This window comes from Leptodactylus fuscus, chromosome 1 (assembly GCF_031893055.1).
Source record: "Leptodactylus fuscus isolate aLepFus1 chromosome 1, aLepFus1.hap2, whole genome shotgun sequence".
NCBI classification, from domain to species: domain Eukaryota; kingdom Metazoa; phylum Chordata; class Amphibia; order Anura; family Leptodactylidae; genus Leptodactylus; species Leptodactylus fuscus.
The window spans coordinates 215,702,783-215,725,817 of NC_134265.1; the positions used below are offsets into that span (position 1 = coordinate 215,702,783).

At 42.9% G+C, this 23,035-nt stretch overlaps 1 protein-coding gene across 1 annotated transcript; it reads left to right on the forward strand.

The window, feature by feature from the left end:
* The first annotated feature begins 834 nt into the window (after window positions 1–834).
* LOC142213233 (la-related protein 6-like) lies at window positions 835–12,463 on the forward strand. Its single transcript, XM_075281554.1, has 7 exons — window positions 835–1,334; window positions 1,842–2,046; window positions 2,790–2,848; window positions 3,275–3,461; window positions 3,535–3,608; window positions 5,796–6,018; window positions 11,402–12,463. The coding sequence occupies exons 1-7, from the start codon at window positions 835–837 to the stop codon at window positions 12,461–12,463; spliced, it is 2,310 nt and encodes a 769-aa protein (XP_075137655.1).
* Window positions 12,464–23,035: the final 10,572 nt, after the last annotated feature.

The window sequence follows — 23,035 nt, forward strand, 5'->3', positions numbered from 1 at the left end:
CCCCCCTTCATCTGCCCACAGTTTCATGTCCCTTCATCTCTTCCCCCAGTTTCATGTCCCCATCTGCTCCCCAGTTTCATGTTCCCCCATCTCTGCCCAGAGCTTCATGTCCCTCCATCTCTGCCCCTAGTGTCATGCTGTTCCCCCCCCCCTTCATCTGCCCTTTCATTATGTTCCACCTTAATGTTTAAAACAAATAAAAACACTTATACTCACCTTCCAACGCTCCCCCGCCGCTCTCCCCGCAGTCTTGCTTACTCACATAGTTGTAGGCGCGATGTGACGTCATCACATTGTGGCTACACATGCAGAAGCTGCAGCACAGTGTTAAAGCATGAGCTGGCTGTGACAGATCCTGCTGTAATCGCCTGTGTTTTCAACTCATCGACGTCCTTCGGGCGCCGATAAGTTGAAACCGGGACATACCTCTCACCGACCGGGACGGTTGGGAGGTATGCTTTAGGCGATCCCTGTGTTTTGGTCATTTGACCCCCGCTGGGGTCGCGACCCACAGGTTGAGAACCACTGTTCTAGAAGGTCGCTATATCTCCCCCAGATTCCTCACGTATGTGTGGTGAGGTTAACACAGGGCTGGACACTGCCACCATGGAGGACGTGGTGAGACTACTGGTGCAAGCCCAGCTGGACACTGAAAAGCGGCAACAGTGTGCCATGGAGGCATCTGAAAAACAGGAGGTGAATGCCTTGTTGATGAAACAACTGACTGTATTGTGTGAAACCGTGGTTGCTCAAAGGACAGGAAGAGAATCTTCTGCTGAGACCCAGACGTTGAGACCCACTGCTTGAGCAGCTGTGCAAAGGTTACTACAGAAGATGACGTCTGTTGATGACGTAGAGGTGTATCTTCATGTTTTTGAGCATGTGGCTGAACGAGCGAGGCTGTCAAAAGAACAGTGGGCTGATGTCGTGGCACCCTTTCTAACTGGAGAACCCCAAAAAGCATATTATGACCTGTGTGAAACTGATGCCAGAGATTATTCCAAGTTGAAAAGTGAGATCCTGGCCCATCTTGGTGTAAATATGCATGTTCGTGCTGGAAGAGTACACCACTGGACTTTTTCTGAAGGTCTCCCGCCCAGGTCCCAAATACATGACCTGATCCACCTGGTAAAGAAGTGTCTTCAACCAGAAGAAGCCTCACCTGCCCAGATGGTGGAACGTGTGGAGCTGGACAAGTACACCCGGTCCCCCCCACCTAGAATCCAACGCTGGGTTAGCCAAGCAGGTCCCACAACAGCAGACCAGCTAGTTTGCCTGGTAGAGAGACATAGGGCCACTGAGGAACTCCTCCAGACCAACGTCCCCAAGAACTGGTAAGACAATATCCACCAGCAGGGGTATGAAGAAGTTTGGGGTAGAGGGTCATGTACAAGGGTAGCAGGCAGCTGGAAATTTGAACTCCAGACCCAAGCCTCAAAATGGGGACCAATCCCATTTACAATGTTGGCGGTGCCATGAGTTGGGACATATAGCTGCACACTGCCCCATGGACTGTAGCAGTTCCTAGCGTTTCTCGCTATTTGCTCACCCTGCCTGCTTAGCGGAACTAGCAACTGACTGTGATCCCCAAGTGTGTGTGGTAACTCTGGGGGGGTCACTCTGTATCCGCTCTCTTGGACTCTGGGAGTGTGGTGAGTTACTCCACTGGTGACCTTGGTGCGGACAACTCTGATAGACCCTGCACGATACACTGGGCGTCCTGTGGGTGTGCTGTGCATTCATGATGAAATTAAAGAGTACCTAATTGCCGAGGTCCCTATAGAGACTACATGTGGTGTAGTCTGTCACCAGGTTGGTGTGGTCAAGTCTCTGTTCCACAGCATGACTCTTGGGAGAGATTTTCCTGTGTTCTGGAGCCTGTGGAAAAACCAAAAGGTTCCATATAGTAATAATCATGATGTGGTGACTGAAAGGTTGCCCAAGGCTAAGCCAGAACCTTTTGACCTGGACTGTGCGGTGCCAGCAATAGCCACAGTCCCAGAAGAGTATAACTCGCCCCTGACAGTGTTAGCTGCGATACTGAAGGTCAGCGGGAGTTATCTGACCTGCAGGAACTTGAGGTGTCACATGACAATTTTGGATCTGCACAACTCAGAGACCCAAACCTGTATCATGCAAGCACAAATGTTAAGGTGATAAATGGTACACCCCAGTATCCGGGGGCTGACCGAGAGTTTCCCTATTTTGCTATGAACCAGGATTTATTGTATAGGGTAAGCAAAATAAGAGATGAGGTCATTGAGCAGTTGGTGGTACCACAACCCTTTCACAAAGTGGTACTAGACTTAGCTCATAAGCATGCGCTGGGAGGGCATTTGGGGTATGAGAGAACTAAAGAATGTTTACTACAGCGTTTTTATTGGCCAGTTGTGGCCAAATATGTATGTGACTACTGTAACTCCTGCCCAGTGTGTCAATTAACTGCTCCAGACTCACACTTCAGGAGTCCTTTAGTACCCCTGCCAATAATAGAGGTGCCTTTTTAGCGGATAGCTATGGATTTGGTGGGACCACTTGTAAAGTCTGCCCGGGGGCATCAGTACATATTGGTCGTGTTAGACTATGCTACTTGGTGCCCTGAAGCTGTGCCCCTAAGACACACTTCAGCAAAGCTGATCGCATAGGAGCGGTTTTATATGTTTTCCCGAACAAGTATCCCTAAAGAAACCCTGACTCATCAGGGAACCCCCTTTATATATAAGGTAATGAGGGAAATGTGTAAGCTCTTAGGTATTAAGCACTTGAGAACCTCTGTCTACCACCCTCAGACAGATGGCCTCATCGAGAGGTTTAATAAGACCCTTGAAAAGGGTGGTCAGCAAAGATGGTAAGGACTGGGACTGTTTACTGCCTTATCTTTTATGTTTGCTATGCGAGAGGTACCCCAATCCTCTACTAGATTCTCGCCTTTCGAGCTAGTGTATGGCAAACATCCAAGAGGTCTCTTAGATATTGCTAAGGAAACTTGGGAACAGAAACAAACTCCTTACCGTAGCGTCTTTGAGCACATCACCCAGATGCAGGATAGAATTGCAGCGGTAATGCCAATTGTAAAGGAGCATATGGAGCAGGCTCAGTTGGCTCAAGACTGTGTATATAACAGAAAGGCTAAGCTCCGAACCTTTAATCCAGGTGATCGGGTGTTAGTGCTTGTGCCCATGATGGAGAGTAAATTCCTAGCAAAGTGGCAAGGTCCCTATGAAATAATTTAAAAGGTGGGAGATGTAAACTATAAGGTCTTCCAGCCGGGCAGGAGGAAACCTGAACAGATTTACCATGTGAATTTGTTGAAACCCTGGCAAGACGGGGAATACTTGTCTGCCATAAGTACCCCTAAACAGGTTACTGCTAAAGCAGGGGGTGCACTTGGTAAGCATTGCCCTGAGGTTTATATTGCTGAGACTCTGTCTACGGTACAGGCGCAGGAAACAAAGGAATTGGTAAAGAGAAAAACTGATGTATTTTCCGAACTCCCTAGACGTACTAATTTGATACATTGTCACCGAGCCACAGGTACGAGTCAACCTGAAGCCATATCGAATACCTGAAGCTCGTAGACAGGCCATAACCAAAGAGGTCAATGATATGTTAGCCCTAAGGGTAATTGAAGAGTCTAAGAGGGTATTGGCAGGAGCCGCTCACTGAGACTGCAAGAGAAAAAACAGCATTTGCTACTCCAGATGGGCTCTTCGGGTTGAATGGTGCTCCCACCACCTTTCAGCGGTTAATGGATAAAATCCTCAGGCCACTTCGCATGTACGGTTCAGCCTACCTTGACGATATAGTTATTTTTAGTCCGGACTGGGAGAGTCACTTGCCAAAGGTTCAAGCGGTACTAGACTCCCTTTGAGCAGCTGGGTTAACTGCTAACCCCAGAAAACGTGCTTTTGGCCTGGAAGAAGCCAGATATTTGGAGTACACAATAGGAAGGGGGATAATAAAACCACAGGTAAATAAAGTAGAGGCTATTCAGAATTGGCCCCGTCCCTTGAGTAAGAAACAAGTGAGGGCTTTCTTGGGAATTGTGGGGTACTATAGGAGGTTCATACCCAATTTTGCCTCTATTGCAGCTCCCCTGACTGACCTTACCAAGAGAGGAAAATCTACTCTCATCAAATGAAGTGAAGAGGCTGAGGGGGCATTCCAGGAGTTAAAATCGGTCCTCTGTAAACAACCAGTTTTGATCACTCCCAACTATGCCAATGAGTTTGTGGTACAGACTGATGCCTCAGATGTGGGGTTAGGCGCAGTCCTTTCTCAAGTAATTGAGGGTGAGGAGCACCCTGTTACTTACTTGAGTCAGGAGTTACAGCATTGTGGAAAGGGAGTGTTTGGCCATCAAATGGGCTCTGGAGTCCCTAAGATGATATTTGCTTGGCCGACATTTTCGTTTGGTTACCGACCACTCCCCTCTCACATGGATTTCCCAGGCTAAAGAGAGGAATGCCAGAGTGCGAGGTGGTTCCTGACATTACAAAATTTCTAATTTACTGTAGGTTAGCACAGGGCTGTGAGGGCCCTGTTCCGATCCAAAAGCTGGGTCGCCGTGACTGAAAGCCAGTGCACTGTACCGGCATCCAGCTTCGCGCTCCGCTCCGGATTAGGCCCAATGAATGGGCCTAGTCTGAAGGGTGGAGTTTCTTCAGGCCGAATTGCAAGGCGACTCGGCCTGAAGAATGAACAAATCGCTTCTTTTTTTCCGGGAGCCGGAAGAAACTGCTCCCGGAAAAAGCTCCTGAGCAGCTCCCATTGATTTCAATGGGAGTCATCTTCTTGGTCAGTATTTTGAGGCGATTATGGCCTCAAAACCCTGACCAAAAAACCCAGTCTGAACTTACCCTAAGGGAATTTTGTGTCTCAATGTACTCTTCATAGCTTATGTATTAATTTTTCTCCATCTGCTATGCATTCATGTCTTGGAAATCGAATGATAGGTTCACTCTAGCTTTGGGACTAGCAGTTATAGAATATAATATGGTCAGTTGGGTTTTCTGACAATTCTATACTGAAACTGGCGAAGAGAGAATTTCTTCTGTCAGGACTAGTGTGAATTTACTGTGCCCACTCGATACATTCTTTGAGCGGTGTCATTTTCAAACAGTGGTTACTCCCTATGGGATTCCACTTTATGAAAACTTCAGTGGTTCTGTAAACAATTTATCCAGGGGTGCAGTAAACATTTTAACCCCCAAATGTTGATTTAATGTATTCTCCAGAGAAGTGAAGATGGCAATACACCATTTCAGTTCACAATTTGTTGTGCCTAGTTTGTGTCAGACAAACACTCCATTTGCTTGTGCCTGAAATTAATAACACCACGGCACACATTTGCTTGAATGAAGTTTTATTTACATATCCACCAGTGTATATAAAAAAAGAATGATGGCATAATAAACCGATGCAGAGAGTAGTGACAACATTTCACCTGTGAAGACAGCTTTTCTCAAGCCCAATCTGCTAATGTAATATGCAGAGTTCCAGGGTGTAGATCCAACCAAAGGAGTATATCCCCCTATTAAGACTCCATAAAAAAAAAAACAGTTTCTGTTTTGAGCACTAATGTACCGACACAGAAGTTTTCAACCATATGTGGAGTATTGCTTTGTTAAGGAGAAACTATGTAACTAACTGTTTTGTGCATTTTCTCCTTTGGAACCCCTTGTGAAAATGACAAATTTGAGGCTATAGTGAAGTTTTATTGTAAAATAAAACTATATATATATTTTGTTTGTTTGTTTTAATGTCTTTATTTTTCCATATATACCTATTTCCAGAAGCTTTTGTGACCTGAGTGAGCCTTTGGATGATGATGATGATTCTTATGAAAGGGATTGTACAACTCAGATTCCTGATTTGAAACTGATTCGCAGGATTGTAAACCAAGTGGAGTTCTACTTGTCAGATGAAAACTTATCTCATGATGCATTTTTACTGAAACACGTCCAAAAAAACAAAATGGGCTTTGTTAGCATCAAACTGCTCACTTCTTTCAAAAAGGTATGTACTTGTATTTCATTGTGGGAAAGTAACTTGCTTGACAGGTGATGAAATTTCATATTGTCTGGATTACCGTAATTGGGGCAGATTTACGTTTTCTATTGTACAAGACAAATGAGCTTTATTGTCTTATTCATATGTTTGTTGGATCTGAAGAAGGGGGGATTGCCTTTTTGTACACCCTGAAACGCGTAATCTTGTCACATGGATAAAAGGAAAACTGTTACATGACGTCTCCTTGAAAATTCTTGCTTTTAAAAGTACATTTGAGGGAGCTCAGAACTTAAAGATTTTTCTCTCGAGAGGCCATTCTGCTTGGCTTTGGATCTATACAGACTGTCTTGAATACCCAAAGAATGGCCGCTTGTGAGTGCTGCACACTCTTTGATGCTGTCATAGTGGTTGTGTTTGCATACAACCCATCCAGTTGAGTACCGTAACATAGGGGCTTCAGCTTTGGGTTATTTAATTCCCTTAGTTGAAAGATTAATAGGTTCCACACAGGAGCGTGTGTTTTGTTTTTTCTTCTCCTCCAGACATCATTTATAAGAAGGTGCAGTGTCTGAAAGAAGGGCCTAGGGCCCACCGAGACACTTGCTCTGACGGTTCACTCAACAGCTTCCTGCTAATAACCTCCAAGATGGATCCTTCACTGACTACTGACATATGTGCTGATTTATCCAGTATATAGTACTGTGCACACACCAATGGCTCCATGGTGCATTCATGCACAAGACTGTATGGGATATGGCACGGCTGTGGAGCACAACACGTATGTGCAAGATTATAGTGAGGGAGAAGTGATTCAGACATGGCACGCAAGGCTGCCAGCAGGAATTTTGAGAACCCCTCCCCACATAGTATAATGCTTCCCATGGTATATAAAGCTTTACAGTGACCCCACACAGTATAAAATGCTCACCTGAGCCCCTCATAGTGGCCACAGGTGGTATATAACACTCAACATTCCCCAGATGCTCCCCAGAGCCCCAACACAGTATAATGCCCCTTAGTGGCCCCACACAGTAGATTATGCTGCCCAAAAATATGTACCACACTGTATAAAAGACACCCCACAATGCCCCATACAGTGTAATATTCTTCCCACAGTGACCTCAAATAGTATAATATGCTCCCCAGAGCCCGCCCCCCCACCACAGTGGCCTGCACACAGCATACGATTCTCCTCACAGTTCCTCCTCAGTATAATGCTCCACAGTGGCCCCCTCCAGTATAATATGCTCCCAAGAAGCCCCACACAACATAATAGGCTCCACAGTGGCCCTACACTGTATAATAGGCTCCCTACCACACAGAAGACTAAATCTCACCATATAATAGGCTCTCCATACTGCCTCTCCCTCCCTGCCCTAAGTATAAAGGGAAAATACGTTACACTCACCTGCCTTTCCTCTCCTTGGCATCCTGGTGTTGCTCTGCTATTTCCACTGGCTGCTTCTTCATATCTGCGGTTGATGTCACGCATTCCAAAAGTAAATACTAAGGCCTGTGATTGGGCTATCAGCGGACACGTGAATCACACTAACGTTATGATGCCAATGCGCCCCACATAACCACTGAAGCTCAATTAAAGGCCTAAGCAGTGACATCTGTAACACGTGACATCATCTACATGCCAGAACATGAAGCTGGATGCCCAGGAGAGGCGAATAAAGATGTTTATTTTTACAGACCTCCTAGGCTTCTACCGTGCTGCCCAGAAATACAGAGTATTTCTGTTTGGGAGATCTGTGCCACCTCCATGCGATTCCTCCACCTTTCACTGAAATAAGTGAAGGGTGCAAGTGTGATTCTCTCCATTAACTTCTATGGGAATTCCAAGATATTGAATATATTGGATATTGAATCTTCTAGTATTAGGGTAAGTTCACACAGCAAAAAATGAAGTGAAGTGTTTTGTGCAGAATATATTATAGTCTATGGGGTTCATGTGGTTTCCCTGGTAACCTCTTTTTAGTGCGTATAGGTTTCTGTTCGGGGAGGCCCCAAGTGGACTTCTTGATCGGAAACTCGAACGCTGATGTGAACCAGGCCTAAGATTGATGGCCTATCCATTAATGTCCCTTAGAAAATGGATAACCCCTTTAAGTCTTCATATGCCACTGTATCTCTTCACTGAACAACTTCTTTTAAATGGGGATTTACATTTTAGCACAATTACTAAAATTATACTGTCAGCTCTGAGTGGTGTCCAGAACAGAAATGCTGAAGCAGTTGATAACCTGCCTTCCATGTCTTTCTTGACATCACCATGGCCACTGTTGGCAAGCTTAGAGTGGCCCATAAGTGAATCTGCCAGAGGGCCCCTACCTCACACTGGCATGGCACAGTACACTCGTACTTCATACAGATACTCCTCATACAACATCCCAACCAGGCTATGTATGCATCAGTATAATATACTGTGTAGAGTGTAAGAAACTATCCAGTTTCATTTTACATACTGTATACACAATGTACAGTTGAGATCACCTCTAGGTGCAGGGTGACGCCAACCATTATCCATCTGCTGCTGTCTCTGGCTTACACAGCTTTAAGGGCCCTAGTTCATGGCACGGTTTCTGAGCAAAATAAGAGCTGAAAGGTTATAATAATAATAGTCTAATAATAATAATAATTTACTTATTTAGCACCAACATATTCCACAGCAAAAATTATAGGGTTAAAGTACAGACCAAAAAAAGATACATTACAAAGAAATAGTCAATTCACACAATGGGACTGAGGGCCCTGCTCGCAAGAGCTTACATTCTATGAGGTAGAGGGCGGTGACACAAGAGGTAGTGATAAGGTCATAGTCACGTTTATGACTAATTGACCAATAATCTCGGGTAACTGTCGTCATCCTAATTAATAAGGCTGAGGGCCGGCGGTCAAGAAATCACACCACTCTATGTGTTGGTATTCATTCTTCTCTCAACCAAAGAATGTATGCTGACGCACTTATTATTGAGAACACAGAGTTAAATAGTATCAGAGAAAGGAAGTGATATAACGTAACATAAGTTTTCGTATTCATTCCTGATTGGTATCTCAATCAAACAGAAAAAGTTTATGCAGTGCCGCTGGTCCCGCTTTATGCTGGTCCCGCTTCTGCGTGTTGACCTTGGGGCGCTGTCTTGTGGCAGCAAGCCAAGCATTTGCTTGTTTTTCTTGCACCCATCTTGGATACAGGTGCCATCTTATGATATAACATTATAGCGGTTTCAAGCATAAGCAACTACATCTAGCATTCAGCTTTAAAGGATAACAATGTTTTTCATACATTACATAATTATAACCTTCACAGTAGTAGGGACAGCATAGGAAGTAGCATTAGTAGTTGCTTATATAGTGGTCCAGAAATTTGTGTGATAGAGGTTACTGTCATTACATATATTAAAACTGTATGAGCAATCGCCAGTGTCCTTTACTGTGCAGATGGTTCCTGGACATATAAAGTTACATCATATCCTGTGGGGTCATGTGGGAGTGTGGACAGAGGAAGGTTTATTGTAGGGATTCTAACTGCATAAGGTTTTACTTTAGGAATTGTGATAGGACTGTCTGAAAAGATATGTCTTTAGTTAGTTTGGGCTTTAAGCTGTAGAAATTGAGTCTTAATCTAATTGTCTGGGGCAGAGCATTCCAGAGAAGTGGTGCAACTCAGGGCTCGTTCACATCTGTGTTCTCCTCTCCGTACTGCAGGTTCCCGTTTCCTGCATAAAACAGAGCAGGAGACGAAAACCTGCAGGAGTCTTTCTCACCCATTCAAATGAAAGCTGTCCGGCTGTGAGCGGCGGTGAGTGTTTTATGCTCTCCGCCGCGAAACCGGGTTTTATAATCCGGACACAGTCGGACATGCAGTACTCTGTGTCCGGATTAAAAAAACTGGTTTCGCGGCGGAGAGCATAAAACTCTCACCGCCGCTCACGGCCGGACCCGGTCTGTGCTTTCAGTCTTCTGGCATTCAGAAGACTGAAACCACAGAACAGAGACCCTGAACGCAGGTGTGAACCTAGCGTCAGGAGAAGTCTTTGATACGGGAGTGGGAGGATCTGATAATGAAGGATGTTAGACTTGGGTCATTGAGTGAACAGAGAGCATGGGTTGGGTGATAGACAGAGATGAGGGAGGAAATGTAGGGAGGTGAAGCATTATAGAGAGTCTTGTGGATGAGTGTGATAAGTTTAGGGTGCATTCACACGAAGTATACGCTCACTGATTCTGAACGTATAACTCGTTCCAAATCAGCGGCGTTAAAACAGATCCCATTGCTTTCCATGGGAGCCTGCATACGTGCGTATCACATTGAAAGCAATAAGGAAAAAAGCATCCCATTCATTTCTATGGGGAGCGCACGTATGTCGGCTCCCATAGAAAGCAATGGGATCTGTTTTAACGCTGCTGATTCGGAACGAGTTACACGTTCAGAATTGGTGAGCGTATACTCAGTGTGAATGCACCCTTATATTGCATTCTGTAATGAATAGGCAGCCAATGTAGTGATTGGCACAAAACGGAGGCATCGCTGTAGCGACTAGACTGATGGATAAGCTTTGCTGCTGCATTCAAACTACATTGTAGAGGGAAGAGTTTAGTAAGGGGAAGACTGGTTAGAAGAGAGTTACAGTAGTTAAGGTAAGAGTGAATCAAGGCGACAATAAATATCTTTAATGTGTCTGTTATTCACCTTATACCAAACTATTTCTTTGTTTAGTTAACCTGTTAATGACCACTAGTGTGTTCTTGTTTTGGGTTTGTTTTTTTAAGTTTGACCTATGAAAATATATTTTTAAGGAAAAAACCAAATCTATTGTGCTGTACTGTGAGAGGGAGCGTCTATGGACAAGTACTATCAGGAGTAGGGGAGGGGACGTTCATCACCGCTCAGCGTCATCCCTGGGCGGTAAGGAACGCTCCCTCTCACAGTAAAGCACAATAGACGCTACTGTGAGGAAGGGCGTTCCTGACTGACTGTCAGAAACACCCTTCTGACACTGAACAGTTTCTGTACCGGCAACGATAGCTCTTCAGCGGGGGCACAGAACGGGAAAGCCAATGTCTGCTTTCTAGCGGTGCATCACATCGCATGTTACCTTGCTAAAAGAAGCCCTCATATGGTTACACCGATAGGGGCCACTATACAGAGGTTATTGTGAAGTGGGTAGATGACTTATTCACCATGATCAAAATGTATACTAAGAATATCGTATTTTGCTCCATGTCATTTGTTTTATTTTTCCTAAAATGTTGATCTGCTTGGTATTTTATACTGTTATGCTCATAAAAGGCCTAGAATGCATGCAGTTAAAACAAGATTACATATACTGGTACACTTGTTATTGGTATCAATCATATCACTACAATTTTTTTTTTCCAGATTAAGTCCCTAACTCGAGACTGGAGGCAAACCTTGTATGCACTTCAGTTTTCTGAACTGCTAGAGGTTAATAAAGAGGAAACAAAAGTGAGGAGAAAAAAGCCAGTTCCAGACAGTCTCCTTGGACTTCCTCCCACCAAACTATTGTTAGTCTGGGATCTAAACATAGTAGAAAAAAATGTACCTGCAAAACCTCAAAACTTTTTGGAGACTGTTACATGTCTGTTTGCATCATATGGTATAATTACTTCAGTGCATATCATAAAGCCTGGTAAAGAGATGCCTTGTGATGTTAAAAAATATTTATCTAAATATCCAGAACTGGCTACAAGAAGCTGTGCTCTTGTAGAATATGAGAGTCTTGAAGGTGCTAGGAAAGCATTAGATGCATACAACTCAAAACCCTGTAGCATTACTTATTCCTGCAAGGTGATTCCAGTAAGTGGTCGAGGAACACGCAAAAAAAATGGCATGGAGTCTGATGAAACTGAAAATTCTGGCTGGCTGAAAAAGAAATTGACAAAAAAACATAGAGTTCTAGGAAAGCTGCGGCACACAGCAGAGGAATCATCATGCTACAGCTCATCTGAGTCTGATAGTACTCCAGCCTCACCAATTTTGGAACCCTGTTACCTCAATGCTGTGAATTGTACAAATGCTGATGTTGACTTTAAACCACAATTATTCAGCAGTCCTCGTTCCCCACTAGTAGCTCGCAAATGTTTCATGCAATCGTACCACAATCTGTCTCCCTTGGCTACAAATCTTGGAAACCATTTTTTTGCTAGCCCTGGAACAAGCCCTGAAGTTTATCGAAGATTTTCAGAGAATTTTAACGATAGTGGTATTTACTCTTCCAGTCCTTGGGTACAGAAACGCAAAGCTATTACTAACAATATATATATTGAGAATAAGTTATTACCTTGCAGTCCTTTAGCTGTCAAAAAGACCACAGTCTCTCTTGGACTTCCAGGTGGAGTACTTCGACTTCCACATGGACCAGATGGAAGTAGAGGTTTTCACAACAGTATTGGCAGGGGGAAACTTGTTCTAAGACATTGATGAATGCGTCTATGCTTGTTAAACCTGTTGTAGGATAATTTCTAACAAATAAAATGCTGTGTTGGCGACATTTTTGAAAATGATGGCAAAGAAGTGTTAATCTGGGCAGATGCCAACACCTCATTATCATTTTGTTTGTGTGCTATTTTTTTTTTTCTTTTATCACACTCTGTAAACCATATTTAATACTTAGAGTGACTACAGTACTAGTTCAACAAATAGAGGTAAATTATGAACTACACATGTAGTTAATTTTTTATTTCAATACTATAAACCATAAACTGCTAATACTGATTGTTTATATCACTTTCGTTTGTTATTGGTTTGGTTTATTTAGCGTTTTGGTTTTTTTTTTGTAAATTAGTTTGATATAAAATAAAATTAAATAATTTTGCATCCATTTTTGAACTCTCAAATTTGATGTCTACCATATTCTGCAAACAAATAAAAATAAAAATGCTTTATATTCTACTTGCATACCTTAGTTATATTGGTGATAAGGTCGAAAATAGACTATTAATAATTGATCCAGTGGAAGGAATTTTTTTTTTTTTTAAGTTAATGGCAAATGCCTCATATTGCAGAAGGAAAAATTCCTTCCTGATTTTAAATATGGAAATCAATGTCCTCATGCCATCATAGTACCCATAAAATGCAACAATATTACTTTCACAAAAGGAATTCAAGACATTCTTAAATGTATATCAACTGTTATAAATAAGGCAGAGTTGCTTAGTCTTCCTGCTCTTAAAGGAGAGCCCTGGCCCTACTCTAGATAGTTCCCGCCCATGGTGCTCCTCATTGGCTGCTGCTCCCCACACACACTGCTCACTGGAAGTTGCACTTTCACAATACTGAGTCTCAGATTTGAGAATGTTGGATTTCCTGGCCTATGAATTATACTGGGAGAGAGACTTCTTAGGCATAAGAGAGAACATATGAAAAAGCTCCTATTCAATAAATCCCTTAAGGGCATGCTAAAGAGGGCCGTTAGCAAGGACGGCTAAGATTGTGATTGCCTACTGCCCTATTTAATGTTTGCAATCCGGGAGGTACTTTTGTCGTCCACAAGTTTTTCCCGATTTGAGATGGTGTATGGTAGACCCCCACGTGGTCTCCTAGACATAGCCAAGGAAACCTGGGAAGAAGAGCAATCTCCTTAGAGGAGTGTAATTGAACATATTACCCTGATGCAGGACAGAATTGCAGCAGTAATTCTTTAGCATGTACTGTTAAAGAACTTATGGAGCAGGCCCAAATGTCCCAGAGCCGTGTCTATAACAGAACAGCTAAACCTGGAACCTTTAGTCCGGATGATCAAGTGTTGGAAATACCAGGTGCATTCATTCATTTCTATGTGAGCGTGCTGTTCGGATCAGCTGATCCAAACAGTACTCGCTCATCTCTAATAGTGATGTGTTTTCTGAGTCACCTGGACACACCCATGTGATAGAACGCGACATTGCAACAGAGCCACAGGTAGTGGTATAAGGGATTCTATTATTAGAATCCCTTTTTACTTACCACCACATTGGAATAGGCTTAAGAAAGGCTATTCATCTACTACCTTTCGTCGTCTTCTCCACGCCACCGTTCGCCTACAATCTTGATTCTTGTTGGTATGTAAATGAGTTGTCTCGCAGCACTGGGGGCGATCCCCAGCGATCAAACAGCACTGAGGGCATCCCCCAATGCTGCGAGAGAACTCTCTCCAGCGCCGCCTCCATCTTCGTCAGCAGCGTCCTCTTCAGCCTCTTCTTCCGGCGGTGGCTTGTAACTTCTAGGTCTCGGGCCTTGGGCAGAGAAGACTGTGCATGCCCACAGGCCACGAGAAAATGGCCGCTTACAATACTGTGCAAGCGGCCATTTTCTTGTGGCTTGTGGGCATGCGCAGTCTGCTCTGCCCGAGGCCTAGAAGTTACAAGCCACCGCCGGAAGAAGAGGCTGACGAGGACGTTGCTGATGAAGATTGAGGCGGCACTGGAGAGAGTTCTCTCGCAGCATTGGGGACGCTCCCAGTGCTGTTTGAGCACTGGGGACTGCCCCCAGAGCTGTGAGAGAACTCTTTTACATACCGACAAGAGCCGGGATTGTAGGCGAACGGCAGCACAGAGAAGACGACGAAAGGTAGGAGATAAATAGCCTTTCTTAAGGCTATTCTGACGTGGTACCTAGAAAAAATTGTGTCTGAGTGATCGGATCCCTTTAAGAAAGGCTATTCTTCCCCACTTCTCTCTTCACCTTCCTCAACCACTTTAACCCACCTTGTGCTTCTGTGCAACAAATTAGACCATATCACAATTCACTTAACAATCTGATGTCTCTCTCTATTCTCCTGCTACTGGCTGCTGGTGACATCTCTCCAAAACCTGATCCTCCTTCTGTTAACCTCAACTCTGTACCTAGTTCACCAAGAAACCCTGCTAACTATATTAATTTTCATTGTCTGCCATCTCTTTCTACTCCACCAGTGTCTTTCTCTTGTGCTCTCTGGAACGCCCGCTCAGTCTGCAAAAAACTTGACGTTACTAAAGATCTCTTCATTTCAAAGTATTTTAACCTGCTGGTGTCACTGAAACCTGAATTAAACAATCTGAAATAGTCTCTCGTGCTGCTCTGTTATGATGGCCTTCAATTTTATCACACCCCTAGACCTGAGGATAGGCAAGGAGGAGGGTTAGGTGTCCTCCTATCACCAAAATGCACTTTTTTAGGTCCCGTTCCATCACTCTTTCCCCTCTTTCGAGATGCATACTATTTAGACTCTTCCGCCCTTTCTCCCTGTGAGTAGCTGTCATCTACCGTCCTCCTGGCTCACCTTACCAGGTCTTAGATCACTTTTCTTCATGGCTTTCCAACTTCCTATCCTGTGAAATTCCTACCCTCCTTATGGGTGACTTTAACATTTAACACCCCTGTCTCCCCATCTGCCTCTCTTGGTCTCTCTCAGCTTGGTCTCTGACTTGACTAATGCTCTCCTACCAATTTCCAACCACTGCCTTCTTTCCTTTACTATCAAAGGTTCTTTTTTTTTCACAAAATATACTACTCTAACGCACATACAGAAATCTATGGGCTGTAAACACACAGCACCTCTCAGACAATATAATAGTTATCACAGTTTCCAATCTCTTCTCTCTCCTGTCCTGAACTGGCCACCAAACATTGCAATGACAATCTCAAAACCACCCTGGATAAAGTAGCACCCTTGACCATCCAAACACTTCAACACAGACACCAGCAATCTTAGCACACACTTCAAACATGTTTTCCTCAGCAATGCTAAGATGTGCCGAACGTCTATGGCGAAAATCTAACACTGCTGTAGATTTTCTACACTTCAAGTTTATGCTCAAATCCTATAACCCAGCCCTTAACCTCGCCAAACAAGTTTACTTTACCTCTTTCATCTCTTCTCTCTCCAATAACCCCAAACGACTCTGACTCCCTCCTCACGCCCGCCAAAGGTGCAGGTACCTGTCACAGACCTGAGTGCTCATGACCTGGCCACGTACTTTAACCCCTTCCCGCCGATGGCATTTTTTGATTTTCGTTTTTCGTTTTTGCCTCCCCTCCTTCAAAACCCCATAACTTTTTTATTTCTCCGCTCCCAGAGCCATATGAGGTCTTAATGTTTGCGGGACAAATTTTTCTTCATGATGTCACCATTAATTATTCTATATAATGTACTGGGAAGCAGGAAAAAAATTCAGAATGGGGTGGATTTGAAGAAAAAATGCATTTCTGCGACTTTCTTACGGGCTTTGGTTTTACGGCGTTCACTGTGTAGCTAAAATGACATGTCCCCTGTATTCTGTGTTTCGGTGCGGTTCCAGGGATACCAAATTTATATGGTTTTATTTACATTTTGACCCCTTAACAAAAATCCAAAACTGTTAAAAAAATATTTTTCTAAAAGTCACCATATTCCGACAGCCGTAACTTTTTTATAAGTAAGTGTACGGGGATGCATAGGGCGTCTTTTTTTGCGGGGCCGGGTGTACTTTTTACTTCTACCATTTTCGGGAAATGCTATTGCTTTGATCAATTTTTATTCAAATTTTTATCAGAATCAAAACTGTGAAAAACCGGCGGTTTTTCGACTATTTTTCCCGCTACGGTGTTTACCGAACAGGAAAAATATTTTTATAGATTTGTAGAGCGGGCGATTTCAGACGCGGGGATACCTAACATGTATATGTTTCACAGTTTTTAACTACTTTTATATGTATTCTAGGGAAAGGGGGGGTGATTTGAACTTTTAATTCTTTTTATATTTTTTTTAACTTTTTTTTTATTTTTTTTTGCATTTATTAGACCCCCTAGGGGTGTTGAACCCCAGGGGGTCTGATCACTAATGCAATGCATTACAATGCTAATGCATTGCAAAAAAACATCCTTTCTTTTGCAGGCTGCATACACCAGCCTGCAAAAGAAAGGATTTGCAGACAAGCCTGGGAGCCTGTACAAGGCTCCCGGCTGTCATGGCAACGGGACGTCAGCCCTGGAGCATGCTCCAGGAGCCGGCGATCCCAGCCAAAATGGCGGCGCCCATGCGCCGCCGGGAAAATGGCACCTCCGGTGCCTTTGATCGTGGCGCTGGAGGGGTTAATGCCTCCGATCGGTCCGGGGACCGATCGGAGGCATTAAAGCCGGTTGTCTACTGCTTAAAGCAGTAGACACCCGGCGGCTATGGCGGCCGCCCGGCTCCCGGGCGGTCGCCATAGTTACAGACCCGACATGCGCCGTACTATTACGGCGCATGTCGGGAAGGGGTTAAGGACAAAATCGACATAATCCGTCATGAAATAAACCAATCTCCAAGTGGCTTCAGTTCCCTTCCCTCCCTTACTCCTCATTGTGAACTCTAATTATTTTACCCAAGAAAAAATTATCTTTGTACCGTATTAGCCAGTGGATATGAAATGTAAAGATTGAGAGTTCTATTAAAGCCATTAAAAAGGGGTATCAACTACTGAGAACTCTCAATCTTTATATTTTACCCAGTAACAGAAGAAGTTTCCAAGCTCCTTTCTTATTCTCGACCCACTACTTGCACAAGTTACCCTATCCTATCACACCTCCTTCAGTCTCTGTCCCCTGCTTACTAAAAAATGTTTTTCTCTTACTTCTGGAATCTTTCCCTCCTCCTTTTAAACATGCTGCCATAACCCCACCACTGAAAAAACCCTCCCTTAACCCATCCTGTGCTGCTAACTAACGACCTGTCTTTAACCTCTCCTTCATGTCTAAACTCCTAGAACGTTTGGTCTATTTCTGCCTGATCCGCTATCTCTCTTCCGGACCCCTTACAATCAGATTTTTGTGCTCTACACTCTACAGTAACGGCCCTGCCAAAGTTCTCCAATGCTCTTTTGACTGTTAAATCTAAAGGGAACTATTCAGTACTTATTCTTCTGGCTCTCTCAGCAACATATAGCACGGTAGACCACCAACTCCTCCTCATTATGCTTCACTTTATTGGCCTCGGGTACACTTCTCTCTCTTGGTTTTTGCCCTATCTTTCTGATCACACATTTAGGGTATCACTTGCTGGTGCTATTTCTGTTATGATCTGGGAATCTCTGACCATGGACTGGCCCCTGACTGATAACTTCAGTCAAGTGCATAAGAAAATCACAAAAGAAAACAAACAAAAAACAGTAATGAGCAGATTAAATTACTTGTGTGTAGATACTCCTAATTCCTGCCTTGCACACTAGAAGTAGCTGTGGGCCCAACTAGCTCACCTTAGAGGGCACAAAGACAGCCGGGGCAATAACTCACCTGCAAGAGAAACAGAAAACCTGACTTGTTTCACATTTAGAAAGGAGAGGCAAGATACAGTGAAAGCATAGAGCAGAAAGTAAATGTGAAACACAACAATGCTGATACTATGCAAAGTGATAAGATAAACGGGGCCACACGGTGACTCAGTGGTTAGCACTGTAGCCTTGCAGCGCTGGAGTCCTGGTGGTCAAATCCCGCCTCGGGCATAAAACCATCTGCAAGGAGTTTGTATGTTCGCCCCGTGTTTGCATGGATTTCCATCCCATAGTCCAAACACATACTGATAGAGAAAAATGTACATTGTGAGCTCTAGGTGGGGCTCACAATCTACATAAAAACAAAAAAAAAAAGTGATAAGCAAATATCAAAATAGCATTTATAGGCAGCAAGGCAAGCAGAATGGGCCAGGACACACAAATGCAGCAATTTCTGGCAGACAGATCACTTCAGGAACCACTGGAAACTGGAGTTTAAAGGGGTATTCCCATGAACATAATTATTTTTAAATTTGTAGATAATTAAAAGTTAAACATTTTTGCAACTATAAGTAATTAAAAATTTTTAAGTAAGAAAAAAAAAAAAAGCTGGAGTTCACTGTAAATATTCAGTTTCTCCTCGGGGTGCACGATCCATAACCCTCGGACTCAAAGGGATGTAGTCAATGCTGGATATACAAAAAGAAGGATTGGTATCTCTCCGGTATAAATATAAAATATAACTTTTAATTCATTGAAATGATAAAAAATACAAAAAGTGAAAAGAGATGAAAAAAAATACAAAGAAAAAGCTTAAAAAACGCGTTTCAGAACTACATGTTCCTTAGTCATAGCGTAACTGCACATTGACCAGTCTCTAGTATATATAGCAGGTGGGTAAGTTCTACTTCATATGTTCCCAATCGCTTAATCAAGTTGTAATGTTCGTATTTCAGGTTTCCTCATATAAATAAAGATTTATTAAAAAACATGTATCCTAGTCTTCTTTCCCGTTATTTTATGCTTATTGAAAGGAATGAACATTCATTTCCAAACAATGTCAACATATCTTTACAATCGTCAACATACGTAAAAATATGCAGTTTTTTTTTATAAAGAAGATGCTTTCCATTTTCATATAACCCAGAAGAAGTTGAAAAACATGGCACTCCGCCAAATTTATATTTTGTTATGGCTCTAAAAGCTATCCCATTTTTAAATAAATGATTTCCCACTACAAGGGAAATACTTGAAATACGAACATTACAACTTGATTAAGCGATTTTGTATATCCAGCATTGACTTGCATCCCTTTGAGTCCAAGGGTTATGGATCTTGCACCCCGAAGAGAAACAGAATATTTACAGCGAGCTCCAGCTTTTTCTTTTTTTTACTTATTCGTGGATATTTGGAATCATATGTGTAGCCACTGATTGAAGTCTAGGACTGTTACAATTAGTACAATATATACACATTTTTTGATTTTTTTGTTTTAAATAAGAGTCTGTTTAAAAACCATGCAGGAAGGTACACGCTCCCAAAAAAACTGCATCCATATTTGGGCATCAAGATGATTTCTCTATTAATAAAGAGGACTATATCACAAGTAAGGATTTACTACGAAAGAAAGAAAAACTCCTGATACAGGAGCTTAAATTATTCTGGGATCATACTACTTTAGCGCAATATTTGCAAAAACAAATGATCCCAAGAGTACTGCGTCTTAAAAAAAACTACCCACTTTCTCATATAGTGAGGTTTTCATTGATTCCTGGAATAGGATTTTAAGTGAATGCTCATTCAAACTTATGGAACTCATTGTGGAACAGGAGAGCACTAAAACGTCGTCTATACAGGAGGAAATCCAGGATATTCAGAACAAGCTGGATAAAATAAAACTACCAGAGATAGATTGGGACAAAAATATACAGAAAAAAATTGAGACGCTGGAAGTCAAAATTATGGACACGAAAAGGAAAAAGTTTAATAGGGACACAGAGGACTACACTACTGGCTATGTGTATAAAAAGGCATCAGGCAAATGAGAAAGGAATTTGAAATCTTTATTAAAGGATCAATACAAATGGGGTGCACAACGAAAGACCCCAAGACAAGTATCATTTAAAATGTTTTTTTTTTGTTTTTTTTGCTTGACTCGAGTATAAGCTGAGGGGTGCTTTTTCAGCACAAAAACTGCAGCACAAAAACTGTGCTGAAAAATTTGTCTCATACTTGAGTATATACAGTATGTCAATTCTTGAAAACATACTAAGTGAGATAGTTTCCTTAGACGTTTTTTCCAATAGAGAGTCTCAATATTTGTTAAACCGTACCCCAAGCACAGCCATTTTTTATGGGCTTTCCAAACTCCACAAGGGGATCATTCCCCTTCCCCTCTGCCCAATCCTCTCGGGCTACAATTCGATTAATGAATGAACTGCTGTATGGCTTGACACCATCTTACAGCCACTTGAGCTAAAAACATCTGGATTTAGCAAATACAGTACAGAGGTTAAGTGTTTTGACAGTTTTTTATGGAATTCTAATTTGTATTGGATTATATGCGATGTCAGTTCCCTATACCCCAGTTTACTACACGATCTTGCTATTGAAGCTTTAGCCTATCATTTGTATAGGTATGGAGAATTTACAGAGTCGGTTTGTGAATACATTTTATGTATCACTAAATATTTATTAACACATATTTTTTTTCTTTTTGACAGTGTTTTTTTTATTTGCAGATTTTCTTTGTTCTTGCCCTCCCTGGCCAATCTCTATATGGCCTTTTGGGTGGAGCATTTTATTTTTTCTACAACCAACCCTTTTTGTTCATTTTTGTTCTGGTATGGGCGCTACATCGACGACATACTGATTGTGTGGTCGGGCAACATGGCGCCCATACCATAATTTTTATTTTACTTAAACAATAATAATCTTAATTTAAAATTCACATATCATATTGATCCTATTTCTGTGAGTTTCCTTGATATAACACTCACTGGGAATGTAGAGTTAGGGAAAGTGGTTACCTCTATTTACAGAAAAAAATCTGCAGGAAACACTATTCTTAGAGCGAATAGCAGCCATCCAAAACACACTATGAAAGGAATACAACTAGGTAAACTCATTAGAGTAAAAAGGTCATGTACATTACAGGAAGATACAGATCCTATTTCCAGGGAGACCATGAATAGATTAAAGGATACAGACTATCCAAGATGGATGCTAAACAGAGCTGAAAATATTGTTAAAGAGAAAGATCGTAAAATGTTATTGGAGGGCACACATAACAACAAAAATACGGTTGGAGAAAGATTAGTCTTCTCCACAGCATATAGCCCTCAATCAGGGGTGTAACTACCACAGAGGCAGCGGAGGCGGCTGCCACCATGCAGGCCAGGCCATTAGGGGGCCCGGTGACAGCCGCTACCGCTGCGTTTTTAAAAAAAATAGGCCATTAGGGCCCCTATTCACTTGCCGATCCTGGCTGGGCCAGGATCGGCAAGTGACACCGCGGGCCCCACGGATGCTATCATTATACTCGGGGGTCTTTGCAGACCCCCGAGTATAATGATCGGCGGATCGAGAGAGGTAAGGGAACATAACAAACAGTACTTTGTTACTTACCTCTCCACGATCCTGCCAGGCCTCTTTTCTGACGTCTCTGACGTCACATGAACCCAGCCTGCGTCCGGGTACTGTGTGCAGGGGCCAGTAAGGGACATAATACTGTGTGCAGGGGACACTATGGGGATAATACTGTGTGCAGGGGCCAGTAAGGGACATAATACTGTGTGCAGGGGCCACTATGGGGGATAATACTGTGTGCAGGGGCCAGTAAGGGACATAATACTGTGCTCAGGGGCCAGTAAGGGACATAATACTGTGTGCAGGGGCCACTATGGGGGATAATACTGTGTGCAGGGGCCAGTAAGGGACATAATACTGTGCTCAGGGGCCAGTAAGGGACATACTACTGTGTGCAGGGGACACTAATGGACATAACACTGTGTGCAGGGGCCACTATGGGGATAATACTGTGTGCAGGGGCCAGTAAGGGACATAATACTGTGTGCAGGGGCCACTATGGGACATAATACTGTGTGCAGGGCTTACTAAGGGACATAATAGAGTGCGGAGGAGGGGGTAGGTCGAGGTCTTCGACACGGTGTCGGTTGGGGGGGCCGCATGTCAAAAGTTCGCCACGGGGCCCCGCCATTCCTAGTTACGCCACAGCCATCTTGGGTACTGATGATGGTACAAATAAAATTTTTAAACAAGGAGTATCCTTTGTGGCCAAAAAAGGAAAATCACTTGGCAACATTTTATCACCCAGCAATTTCACTTCACATTCTAATCCATCTCTCACTTGGCTGGCACACAAGGGCTTTGTAAAATATGGAGCTAACTGTTGCTCTGTCTGTAGATATGCATTAAAAACTGAAAAAGTTGTGAGTTGTGCTTCCAATATTACTGTGAATTTAACAACATACATTAACTGCAATTCGGACCATCTTGTATATTGTATAAAGTGCACAGCCTGTGAATTGGATTACATAGGCTGCACGATTAGAGCGTTAAAGTTCGAACAGCAGAACATGTAGCAGACATAGAGAAGTTACAACCGGAAAACTCCTCCAGTGCAGCGAAGTATTTTATTGTGGTACATGGGGGGAGTTTAAAAACCATGAAATTTTGTGGGGTAGAGTGAGTGAAAAGACTTTTAAGGGGAGGAGACTGGAGAAAAAATCCATTACAAAAGGAAGCTTTCTGGATCCTAAAATTTACTTCCAGATATCCAAAAGGA